The sequence below is a fragment of the Falco biarmicus genome, chromosome 4 (genome assembly GCF_023638135.1).
Source record: "Falco biarmicus isolate bFalBia1 chromosome 4, bFalBia1.pri, whole genome shotgun sequence".
NCBI classification, from domain to species: domain Eukaryota; kingdom Metazoa; phylum Chordata; class Aves; order Falconiformes; family Falconidae; genus Falco; species Falco biarmicus.
Genome location: NC_079291.1, coordinates 14,943,854 through 14,956,231, shown reverse-complemented (window position 1 = coordinate 14,956,231; position 12,378 = coordinate 14,943,854). Strand labels below are relative to the sequence as shown.

General features: G+C 47.9%; 1 protein-coding gene across 1 annotated transcript; it reads right to left on the bottom strand.

Annotated features, from left to right (window-relative positions):
- Positions 1-3,911: 3,911 nt before the first annotated feature.
- CCK (cholecystokinin) lies at positions 3,912-9,983 on the bottom strand. Its single transcript, XM_056336501.1, has 3 exons — positions 9,965-9,983; positions 8,354-8,611; positions 3,912-4,305 (listed from the first exon to the last, which is right to left on the bottom strand). The coding sequence occupies exons 2-3, from the start codon at positions 8,607-8,609 to the stop codon at positions 4,169-4,171; spliced, it is 393 nt and encodes a 130-aa protein (XP_056192476.1). The 5' UTR covers positions 8,610-8,611; positions 9,965-9,983; the 3' UTR covers positions 3,912-4,168.
- Positions 9,984-12,378: the final 2,395 nt, after the last annotated feature.

The window sequence follows — 12,378 nt, the reverse complement described above, 5'->3', positions numbered from 1 at the left end:
GCTGCTGTATGCACGGCTCTGCAAGGGCAGAGCCACAGGCTCGTCCCTGCTCATTTATGTGCCGTTTGCAGTAAGTTGCCCTGTTCACGGGAATTTGCCCAGCACCTGTCTTGGAATTACGTTAATAAAGCTGGAACAGAGCTAGTTGAATCAAACGCATGGAGGAAAAAAACCATATTTAAATGCAAAAAGGTATTGATTTGCTCTTTTGCCAGTGTTAATGTAGCCCCTACGCACACGTTTCCATAAAGATGCATCTGAGTAAAGCTAAGTTAAATGTCAGAGAGCTGGCAGGGCCAGGAAACTCACCTCCCAGATGAGCACCAGGAGGCTGTGCCGATGCCCTGCCACATGTGCTGAAATCTGCAGGCGCTTCTCAGCCCAAAGCCTTTGCTAGACCCGAGGGGCTCGTACCCAGCTGCAGGGGCTCCATCCCCGAGGCCACTGTTTCCCTTGGGTTAAAACAGAGCAGCCTGGAAAGTGGCTTCCCTAATGCCCTAGGGTAAGCATTGCAGCGACCAGGGTTGTCTGACTTTCCCGAATTTACCGCCCCCCACCCCTGTTAGCTCCGATTGGCACCTCCAGTTGGCTTGGCACCTCCAGGTCACCCAGGAGCTGAGCGGTGTCTCTTTAGAACCCTTTCCCACCTGGGGAGTTTCTGCTCCCAGAGGAGCAGGTGACAGATGTTTTAAGGAGGAGGATGTCGCTCAGCCACGTACAGCCTTGTCTCCAGGAACAGTGCTGTGTCCTAGAGCCACAGTTCCTCTTGCCTTGATGATTACTGACATTGCCCCCAAACTGGTGTGCCTGGGAGTGCTAAGAAAGAAGAAGAGGTGTCCCCTGGAGCTACTTGTTTGTGTCTTAGTGGCACCTGAAAAACTGTGTCCTGAGCTGGGTTGTAGGTGGTAAAGAGGGGGCTCTGGCAGAATTTAGACCTGTAGGTCCCGACTCGCAATCCTGACCAGGTCGCCGCTCTGCCCAGTGCTCCCACTCTGCGTGGTGCCTCACCAGAGCAGAGCTGGGGCTGTGCAGCTTTGTGGCGTCTTGGGGCACGTCTCCATGCGGATGTGTCAGAGCTGGGCAACTCGGCACTTGTAGTAAAAAGTTTTTTCTTCTAAAAGGCTGAGGGATGAGCGGACCCAAGAAGCAGCTGCAAACACAGCCAAGCGTAGCAGGATCAGGCTGCCTGCAAAGCGCACACTCCCATCTGATAGCCATTGCAATGCCAAGTCAGGAGAGGGGCCCCATTTACCTGTGCCAGCCGGCTAAAACCTTCAGTCTGGAGATAGGAAAAAAGAGACGAAATTATGTATGTTTTCAATCCTCATTTGAATGCCAGGTCAGTCACTGCGAGTACCTTTATTCCCCTGCTCTGTTTTACAGCATGTACAGCTTAAATATTAAAACCGGCACGTGCAGTGACTGTAAAAAACAATTAGACCAAGTTTTTTCTGAAGCTCTTGGGTATCCAGGAAAGGTGCCAGATGTGATGACTTATAAATGTCACGCTGGTGGGGGGCTGGCAAAGAAAAATAGCACTTTCTCTTAATCACTTTCAAAAACAGACAAACTTTGCTTGCAATCGTATCACAAAGAGAAAGCAGATTTCACAGGTGAAGCTTGAAGCTACTTTTTCTGCAATTGGCAATTTTGTGATTTAAAATGAGCAAATGCTCGGTCAAAGGCAATGGTGATGGTGGCTTGGCAGGGGTGGAAGCATTGTTTTGTGCCTAGGAATGATGCCTTGGAGGTTATTCACCTGTTGAGAACACAGGAAGGTACAACCCTGATAACTGCAAGGGCAGTGGAGCCTCCCAAGCCACCCCAGGGACCATGGTCCCGCTCATGGGGCAGTTTTGCACCACAAAGGATGGGGCCAGGGGGCTCCTCTCACCTGGGAGCCTTGTGAGCAGCCTCGTGGTGAAACCGTTTTATGTGTGGCAGGCAATGACAAGATGCCCCTATCCTGGGGGAGCGACTTGCAAAAGCCCTCAAAACCGTCACCTGGCTGCACCAAGGGCCAGGCGCTTCCGCAGACACCTTCAGAGACCTTCAGAAGAAAGGAATGGGAAGGAAACATCTTTGTCCCTCCATCCCCCTGCACAGAAGAAATGAGACAAAGGAGAAAAAAAAAAGTTTTTTTTTTCTCCTAATGACGTTTGGCAATAATAAGGCTAGATTCGTAACATCACCAATCCCCAGCCCCCTGCAATATTACTATATTACATTCTTCATTAAATAAGCTAGGGATAGAAACATTTTAAGACGTTGTTTGAACGTTCTTGTCATTAATGTAAAAGACAGCAAAGTCAAAACTTGGTTTTCTCCCAAGTTACTTTTAAAGAAACTCCACTTTTGCGGGAAATGTTTTTAATCAATGTATATTTAGATTCATTTGTATTTTCTTCAGTCTGAAAAAAAATATAGAATAATTGGGTTTAATTTATTGTTTGAAAGTTTTGGAAAATTGGCACTTCAAACTGTTTTCCTGGGGCAAGTCAAAACCAGGGAGAGAGTTCAGGTGTTTAGGGACTCATTACATTTGGAAGGGAAGCAAAAGAACCCTTGACTAGGTGGCTTGGAAACTGATTGACTGGAAGGTGCTTGAAAGGAAGAAAAGTTCATGCGGAAAAGCAGTTCCATGTTTTCAAGATGAGATTTGGTGTTAGCAGAGAAGACAAGTCCCTGTTACAATTTGCTGAGGTCTCCCTTTCACTGCGGATTCCTGCGGTGCTCTCTTCTCTGCCAGCTGCTGTTGGAAGCAACTCCTCAAAATGTTTTTGTATTCTGCCCTTGGCCTAACCATTTCAGTTTGTTTCCCAAACAAATTTTTTTCTTGGTTTTGGTATAATTTTGGTTTAGTACAAGTATTTTCTATGTGTTATTTTCTATGCATTGGTTTTGCATATTAACTGCTGTAGGGATTGCTGCTGAGATATTCACCTGTTTCCTCCGGCAAGCACCTGCTTTTCGGCATGTGACAAATGCCTTCCTTTCTTATTAATGCACACGTTTGGAAGAAATTATGCAAATTATGCAATGCAAAATTACTTCCTTTTTCAGGTTATGGAATTCCTTAGATGTGAGAACCAGCTGCTGAAGCAGACGTGGGAGCCACGGGAGGGGTGGCTTGTAGTGAAGGAGGAGAGTAGTAGGTAAAACACTTTCTGCAGTTTGCACGCTGGCCAGCAGGCACGACTCCGAGGGGACCCGCTGGACCACCCCAGGATGCTGGTTTTGCACAAGCAGGAATCAGTCCCCAGCGGCAAGTGTGGGGCTCTGCCTTGCTTTGCACCAGGTAAGGGCTGGGCACAGTCTCCTTCCTTCTCCCCACGGTGGTGGGCGATAGGCAGCTCAGGCTGCCTCTGTGATACTCGGGAGTGACTGGTTTCCTTTTAGGACACTGACTGCTCCAGTACCTCCTCCCCCTCAGGATGACCTTCTCCATTCAGGGAACTGTCCTGACCCCCTCCCCAAATGAATGCTTGGCTCACCACACGGCAAGGAATGAATGCTCTGTTTATTCCATGATTTGCAGCTGTCAGCAGAACTTTCACATTTAGCTCACAACATAAAATAAATAAACCAGGAAGATGAAAGGTGTTGGTGGTGTTCCTCTTTTTCTTTTAGTTTTACTATTGTTGACTATTTACTACAAACGTGTGGGCTTGGCGTCAGAGTCCTTTAAAAATGGGGTCACCGTGAAAATAGCTGGCCTTTTCTGGCAGTATTGTGCTGTCATGTTTACATTTGGACAAGCTCCCCCTTAAGAGTTCACAGCTAATGGGACTGACACGATTTGTCAGTGGCTCATTCATCTGACTGCTCAACACATGGAATTCATTTACATTGCAGAGCAAAGGCATTTTCCTGCCTCCCTGTATAGTAAGACACCCAGCAACATGTGGTGACAGGACAAGAATGGGTATGTGAAATCATTTTAATGTAATATCGATGTATGAGAAACCACAAAAGAAAGAAAACATTTTATGGAAAATTCTGCATATGTATATATTGCATTGTATAGTCTGACAGACAAATTTACATCAAATACATGATATATTTTAAAACACTGATTCAAAGAGGAAAACAAATTAATTTTTCTCTTTCTGTACAGACATGGGAGTGTGATTTTTTTTTTTTTTCTGTTGCTATAGTTTGCTGTTCTTTAGGAAGAGTACTCGTATTCTTCAGCACTACGGCGTCCAAAATCCATCCAGCCCATGTAGTCTCTGTCATTTATCCTGTGCGTAGGATCAATGCTCTGTACCCTGTTTCCCATAACTGAGAGTCTTCCAGTGGGACCTAAAGAAAAAGTGTTTGGGAGAGCAGAGAGTAAGTGGACACATTTTTCAGGTTCATCCATTTTCTGATCTGTTTTGTACTCTTTAGTAGACACCTGCAATAGTTGACACTGTTTGACTTAATACCAATCGTGTAAACGCCACTGTCATGTCATTGGGGAAAACATCATAGAAAAAGTTACGGGCAATGTACTGGAAGGGGCTTAAGTTTTTTATTGTAAAATAAACAGGCCATTTTCTCCCTCCTGCTGCAGAGGCATTCTGCTCCTGGCTGCCAGGAAGGAATATGGGTGCACTTCTTTTTCCATCCTATTTCACTACAGAAAGAAAGTTCAAACCATTTCTCACTCTTTCGGTAGGACTGCACCCTTGCTTGCTGGTGCTGGGAGAGTTGCTCTAGATGCCAAGTATTCTGCTTGAGAGCAGACTCAGGCCTGAGACAGGACTCCACCACAGTTCTGTGTTGCTTGAAAAGCCATAAATGTTAAGTACAGGAGCTCTGACAGTGCAAACTCAGTAACAAGCGCAGTATGGGTATGAATCCCAGGTTTTGTGGAGAAATGGGGATAATCCTGAAATGGAGAGAGTTGTGTCTGGAGTTTATAGCTAGAGACACCTCTTGCTGGAACTATACAGGGCTTATTACTATGCCAGTGATACTTTCATTGCTTATCCAAAGCTTTCATACATCCTTTCACAGCAGGGTTGGATGCTGATCTCTGATCTTGCTTTATCCTTTCCATCTTCCTAGCTTAAGGCATCAAAAAGACACAAATTATTAGCAAATAGAATTTATGCTTTAAAAAAAAAGCGCTTTAATCCTCTGTTTTGACATCATCACATTGTGTAACTAAAAATGTGGGGAACGGTAAATGACTTCTCTCTCCACTCCCTGAAAACAGCCAAAATTGACGTGTGCCAATAATTAGATTGAGCTTAAGCCTTGAGTGAGGAAGGAACAGATTCGATTAGTATTCGATGCAGACTGAAGCTTGAGGAGTACTCAAACTGATCAAAAAGGAAAAGAAGCCCAAATCAAACCCCCCAAATCCAAATCTACGCAATTGCCTTGCTAACGGATTCTTGTTTTGAAGGAACCCTTGGTGACTCTGTGCTTTTACATTTCAAGGTTTTCCTCATGTGATCACTTGTAATGAACATGATCCGTTACAAACAAAACCAACGGCATTATTTTATTAGTGGTTGCAGAGAGACAGAAGAGCAAAGGTACCAAAAAAAATAAACCATTTACCAAAAACAAAATGACAAAAAAATTAATTATCTCTAGAAAAGAATGTCTACCATTAAATGCTCAAACCCCATGAAATTCACATGTATAATTCAAAATATGCAATTAAATTGATGAAAATGGCTTCATGGCACTATAATCAGGCAGGGCTAAGACAGCACAGAACCATCACTCAGATGTTGGTATTTAAGAGGCTTCTGAGCCTGCAGTGACCTGTGGACTGTAATGGCTCCCCTGGTGCCATTATGGTCTGGCCTGGCAAAGGCTCCTTAGAGGATAGTAAATGTGCATGTCACTGACTTGACAGCTACAACATGTCTTCTACACTGTGCCAGATTCATGCTGAAAGCCTGCAGATGAAATTAGTTGAAAGCTATGGGTCACAAACAGTAAAATTAATTTCTTAAAAGCACATCAATTACCCTTCCTCAAACAACCGGAGATGTCCTGTGGATACTGCAGAATCAATGTACAGCAAACATATTCAAAACCATAGCAGTTTGGCTACGAGGCTGCCTTTTAGCCCTGACCTCTTAAGAAAATCTAACTCTCTCACTGTTTCAACTGGACTTATTGTCCAAAATCAGCCTTTCTATTAAGCACAAGGACAGGCGCCGTCACTGGTGACTGCTAACACTAGAAAATGCCGACTCTCTTTCCTCTTGGATGGAATTTTCCAGTGAGTGTTATGGTTTAGACAGATTAAAATTACAGAGGATGTGAGTGCTCTGCAGAGATTTCTGAAGTACTGCCCAGAATCTTTAAGTTGATTAAGAAGATAATGTTTTAGTGGAAATGCTGTATGTAAAATTAAGTAAATACTGTTTTGTCCCTGTCAATCTTCTGTAACTAGTAACTACGTCTACAAACCAGAGTCCAGCATCACAAGAATCCCATCATCTGCTAACAGTCACTTTGTAGAGTTAATTATATAAGTCAATTAACATGTATGCAGGAAATTCTCCCTCATATTAACATTTACCAAAAAGACGTCTTAAATCCAAAGTGGTTTTTTCACTTCATCTGGTTAAGCTATTTGGAAACGTCAGCCAGATATTTAAGGATATAGTGGGTACATAAACTAGAATGAGTTTTGTTTCCATGTAGGTGGTTGACAATGAGTACACTGTTGGGAAAGGTAATGAGGATTCTGCTTTATAGACTCCTGCGATAACGTTCTTATTCAGTAACAGCTTTAACTGTAGCCACAAATTGAGGAATTTCATATCTGAACTCCTTTTCCATTAGATTATGTGAACTGCTACAAGAAGTTCCTTAATAGATATTCTGCAAATTGGTAACATTCAATGATGTCTCTCAGACTATATTAAAAGTGGTTCTTTTTCTGTTGTTTCTGATTTGGCTTTGTTCTAACTACACAGATTGATGTATATGGCTGCATATGAAATGCATAAAAATGCATTTGATATCTCTTAATTGCAGACTGCCATCAAAAATAAGAATAGGATTTTTTTCCTAGCATAGAGGTGAGCAGTGAGCATCAAGAAGGGAGGGTTAAATGATCTGCTTAAGGTTGTGTCAAGAGACAGGAGAGGAAAAAGCTCTTACTTTTATAAAGTGAATTTCATCCTAAGCACAGTCTGGGGTAGGGAGTGAATTAATTTCTCAGTGTCTGTATATCCAGGTAATACTTATTACTGCCTTCCCCTCAAGTGCTCTTTGCTTCTCAAGATGTCCTCTTTCGCGGTAGCACGGGATAGATCAGAGAGGCTATCACAAGTAAACAAGGTTTGCGTAGCAGCTTCTGTTGAAGTTGGCAGTCAAAAGGCCACCACAAGGAGGCTGCCCATGGTGTTACTCTATTGAGATACAAAGTAATAATACAGAGATGAGGCAGTTCAAAAGGAAAATGTTTTCTTGGCAGGAGTTTCAGTGATCAATGATTTTGATCCATCATTTTTACTGGTAGCACAGATGGCATGTGTTTCTGTCTATGTAAAACATATATGGTAAGATATCAACAGGGACAGCTTGCTATCTCATGTATGTAATACAATTGTTTCCTCAAATGACTAATAAATCACACGGTAAGAACGAAGCCCTTTAATTCCACTACTCTACCAGTGCTTCATGCCCTTGCTACAAACATAGTGCCATGGAGGCTTAAATTAACTACAAGATTGTGTTCCCAGGCTGCCTAAGACCAAAAACTAACAGGAACTGATGTGTTTTGAAGCAAATGTGCTTTTACTTATCACTGCTTTTAATTATTGTGTTCGTAAGTGTGAATTCTGATCTTTCAAAAGCTTCCACACTTTTGGAACTTCCTCTGCAAACAAATACATGGAAAATCCAATAGCCCGAAGATAACCTCTGGCTGAGGTGAGGTTAGCCATTTGCTCTGTATTTATCCTCAGAAAAGTTTTCCTGCTCTTCTAATTTAAGAGAAGAGAGGTTAACTAAATGAAAAAGAAAAAAAATGAAGAAAATGCAATTACTGTATTTTATCTGAGATACAACATGCTGAAATAACAACAAAATAATTACAAGGCTATGAAATAGGAAGTTAAAAATAAAAGCTGAAGTACAACCTGACAGGTAGGTTACATTTTGCTTTAGTTACCTATACGCAGCTCTTAGTCAGTGGCTGCTATGCACAAGTCGTTTTTTAGTAAATAATAGAACGCTCTCTGCTTCAAGAATAGCCAGGCAAAATCTACACCCTGTCTTCTCTAGGAATTCATGCTAGATGATGACAGGCTTATCTTAACATCTAGGTATCCCTGCAGGAAATTCTACTGACACAGAACTGTCACAGCAAGTCGGCTATAAACCGTACCTTTTCTGGCTTGCTGGAGATACTTGGCCAACAAAGCACCTATGTTAGCTCTTTGGTCAGTGCTTCCATCCAGCCGTGGCAGAGGTTTCAGCGGGCCAGCAGATGAAGGGGCGCGGATCTGCCGTTGATGTTCTGTCAAGCTCTGCTCAAGCTCAGCAGCCAGGGGATTCCCATTGTGCAAGCCCACAGTTTGCTGTCCGAACGAGCTCACCGAGAGCACAGCAAGGAACACACAGATGCATATACCGCTGTACATTGCTGGAGAGAAAAGGAACATTAAGCTGTTAAAATGACCACATTTACTACACTGCATGTTGTCCCTACCCCCATCTTCCATTGGGTGTGCTGGTTTCTAAGCAAACTAGGGTTGTGTTGGGTTTTCTTAATGCAGGTAGCCGTGGGATCTGTCTTAAGTTGGAAAACATGTACGTGAATGGTTAAATATCCCTTGGTAAGAGGAAGATATGCTGGAAGGGACTAAATTGCTTCACTGCAGTACATGCTATGTCTCCCTGATCTACTAAATTCTTACTTGATTTTCTTTTTATGGAAGCTGTATATCATTAACACTTCACGGAGATGAATCCAGCACTGTGAAAAATGTCAGGATTCAAACATTTCGGTATTTCAATGCTGCACTAAAAGCTTCTGTTATTACAAATGCTCAGGTTTGACAGATTCTGTGAAAAGCCTTTCTTCAGTCAGCCTTTATTGGTTTCAACTTCAGCGTTCAGGAGGTTTCCTCTCATCATGCACAGAAAAAAAACCAAAAACTTGTCCAAAGGAGAGAAACCCCCAAATCTATTGCTCCCCCAAGCATTTGATCTAATAGCCGAGGTGGTAAAAGCTGTTTAGTTAAAAGCTGGAAGAAGTACATGCAACTTAACAATAATGTTCTTCATATAAGACAGCAAATTCAAATGTAAGAAATTTTTTACCGCTTCCTTAAACAAGTACTAGGCAAAAGGATGCTGCTTGTCTAGAGCATTTGATCATATAAGCTGAAATAGTATTTTTCTGGGAACAGAGAAACTTCCTTCACCTGTTAGGAGAAACAAGCTACCTAGTACTTAAAGCTACAGGGGTAACTTCCATTTATAAATATACATGAATTACCTCAGCTATATGAGACTTTTTAAATTAGTTTTTGCACAACATACTGAAGGTAACCTCTTCACTTTAGAGGAGGAGAAAACAAAGTTTATCGGTCCACCGCATATAATAGATTGAAAGCACTTCTGATGCACAAAATACGGGGTGGGTTTTTTTTAGTATTGTTAGGAGATGAACAAAAAAGTCAAACTGTCACTCCAGCACGGTTATTAGTGCTGTACCCGCGTAGGTTTTGGTAATTAAGACACCGAAGGTGCATTGCCTCCCCTCCTTTTCACCGACCCGATTCCTGTATTTTAACGCATAAATATATATACGTTCCCGTACATTCTAACGATCCGAAACACACAATCCCTTCCCCGACGGCTGCCTCTGCCACAGCCTGCTGGCCCCTCTGCCCCGGGCTGCCGCCCAGCCCCGCACAGGTAAGCGCCAGCCCCCCCCGGCCCCCGGTCCGGCCCCGGAGCGCGGCCAGCGGCGGTGGCAGGTGCTCCCTACCTGTCCGCTGCGCCGTGCCGTGCCGTGCCGTGCCGTGCCGAGCCGGAGCCGAGGAGGAACGCGGCCGGCGGTGCCCGGGCGGGAAGTCAGGGGCGGCTCAGCCGCGACCCCTTAAGTATCGGCGGGCGCCGCGGCGGTGTTTACACAGCGCTGACGCAGCCGGGGCCGCTCCCCGCTCAGCGCCCGGCTCCCACCGCCCCCCGGCACCGGGCGCTTGCGGGGGCGGGGGTGGGCGCTTCGCGGGGCGCCTTCCCCGCCCTGCCCGCCGGGCGCTGCCGGCTCCCTCGGGAGCAAGTGCTCGGCCGAGCGCCCCTGACCGGGGGTACCCCCGCCCCCGCCCGGACACACGGTGAGAGGCGGCCGTCGGGAGCCGCCCCCCGGCTGCGGCGGTGCGGTGCGGGCCGGCCCTGGACGCCTTTACCGGCGGTGGAAGTTGCGGGGTCGGGGGCTTTGGGATCCCCTCGCCCGGGGGGCACAAACGCCTCCAGCCTCCATCTGCTCGGGGCCCTCCCGCACCTCTGCGCAGGAAGACGGGGTGGTCATTTTATTTTAAAAAACCCACCCACAAGCCCAAAACACAAAGCCAAGGGTGATTCTCCCAGAAAGCCGGGGGGGAGATGGGGACGCCGTCGAGGCGGTTCTCCCTCGCCGACCCCCCGAGCTCCTGGCCTGCCCCGGCCCGCGCCCTCCTCCCTGCGGCGCTGCCCGGCAGCGGTGCCCGCCGGCCCCGCCGCTCCCCCCTCCCTTCTCCTCCTCGGGGAGGGGAGGACATCTCCTACAGCTCGGGGCGCCGTGCCGGGGCCGCGCCGTGCCGTGCCGGGCGCTTGCCACGCCCGGGGGTGCTCGCTGGGGCAGCCCTGACGTGCCCGCCCGTACCCCCGCAGCGCAGCCCCCGGCCGCCGCCAGGAGCGGCCGCCAGTCGGGACCCAGCGCCGGGCTCCGGTGTGACCGTCCCGAGTTTGCTCCTTAATTCTTAACAACTTGTGAGGCAAGCCAGACCCGCAGGCTGCTTCTCCTTTCCCGGGAAGGCAGCGGGGCAGCCCGGCTCTGCCGTAAGATACCGAGGGTCTCCGGGGGGCCACACGCACTGGGCCGTGCGGAGGCTGCGGGAGCGCCGGGGCCGTGCCTGAGGGGCAGCCGAAGGCTCCAGCCCGCCAAGGCAAGGCGCGGGGGGTGCCCCTGCCCCTCAGCCCACAGAAGAAAGGGCTCCCGAGGAGGGACCCCCGCCGGTGCTGCCCACGGGCAGGCGGAGCTCCGCGCACGTCGCCCCGGTGCACCGGCCGGCCGGGGCTCCCGCCGCTCTCCCCGCGGCGGCCGACAGAGGGAGCCACGGCCCCGCGCGGGGCGCCGCCTTAGCGTCCCCCTCCCCTCCGCCTGCCCGGGGCGGGCCAGCCTGGCGCCCCCGAGGCCGGCGGAAAAGTGCTGAAATCCCGCGGCAGGAGGGTGCCCCGCGGCGCGGGAGCGGGAAGAAGCCAGCCGTCCGGTACCTCCTCAGCGCGGGCCAGCCGTGGGCAGGGGCGCGGCCGGTGGCTCCTGGCGCCCGCCGAGGGCGGCGCGGCTGAGGGCCTGAGGCGGCCGCAGGGCCCGGAGCACCGCAGCCCGGAGAGCGGCGTCGCGGCCTGCAGCGCCCGCTGCCCCGGCGGGGCGGCTCGAGGTGCGGGGTGGCGGCGCACCGGCCGCCTCAGCCGCTGCCCGCCGCGCCGGTCGCTGGGCGGGACGCGCTGACTGAACCGCGGCCGCTTCTCGGCTCCCGCCGCCGGCGGGCAGAGTTGCCACCCGAGGCAGCTGAGGAACCAGCGACATCAGCACCTGCTTTGCACACCGGAAAGTAAGTTGAAGCGGATCGCCAGGGGAAAGAACGACACTGAAATTGTTCCAGCAGTACCCATCCAAGTGCTAGTTTAATGGCTCGCTCTGTCTCTGCAAAAAAACAAGCCACCAAACCCTCAGTAACATTCCTGATAATTAGATTTCACTATTTTGGCTTGGTTGGAAAAATGCTCGCTGCTATTAGACAATTAAATAGTCAACACTGAATTGAACCGTAGGTGTCTGGGAAAACTATCGCAATCTTTCTGGGAAGGTACAACACAGTAACAGTTCTGGTAGAGTCACATCAAGCCCTTGTGAAACTCACTGTAGATAATGAGTTCCCAAGGGATTAGCCCAAAGCTTAATAGAAGAAGAAGACAAGAGAGCTCGCTAATATAGGCATATGCATAATTCATATCACAGAGGTATAAATATAAATGCAGGCATTTAAGGCTGACATATTTGCCTGGTTGAACAAACACACGCAATAGGAGTTCATTTACGTTGAGCTGATTTGGAATATTAGTTCACTTATAAATATATCCAGGACTTCACAAACAGAATGGGAGAGTATGTGTGTGCACACATGCACGCATGTGTGT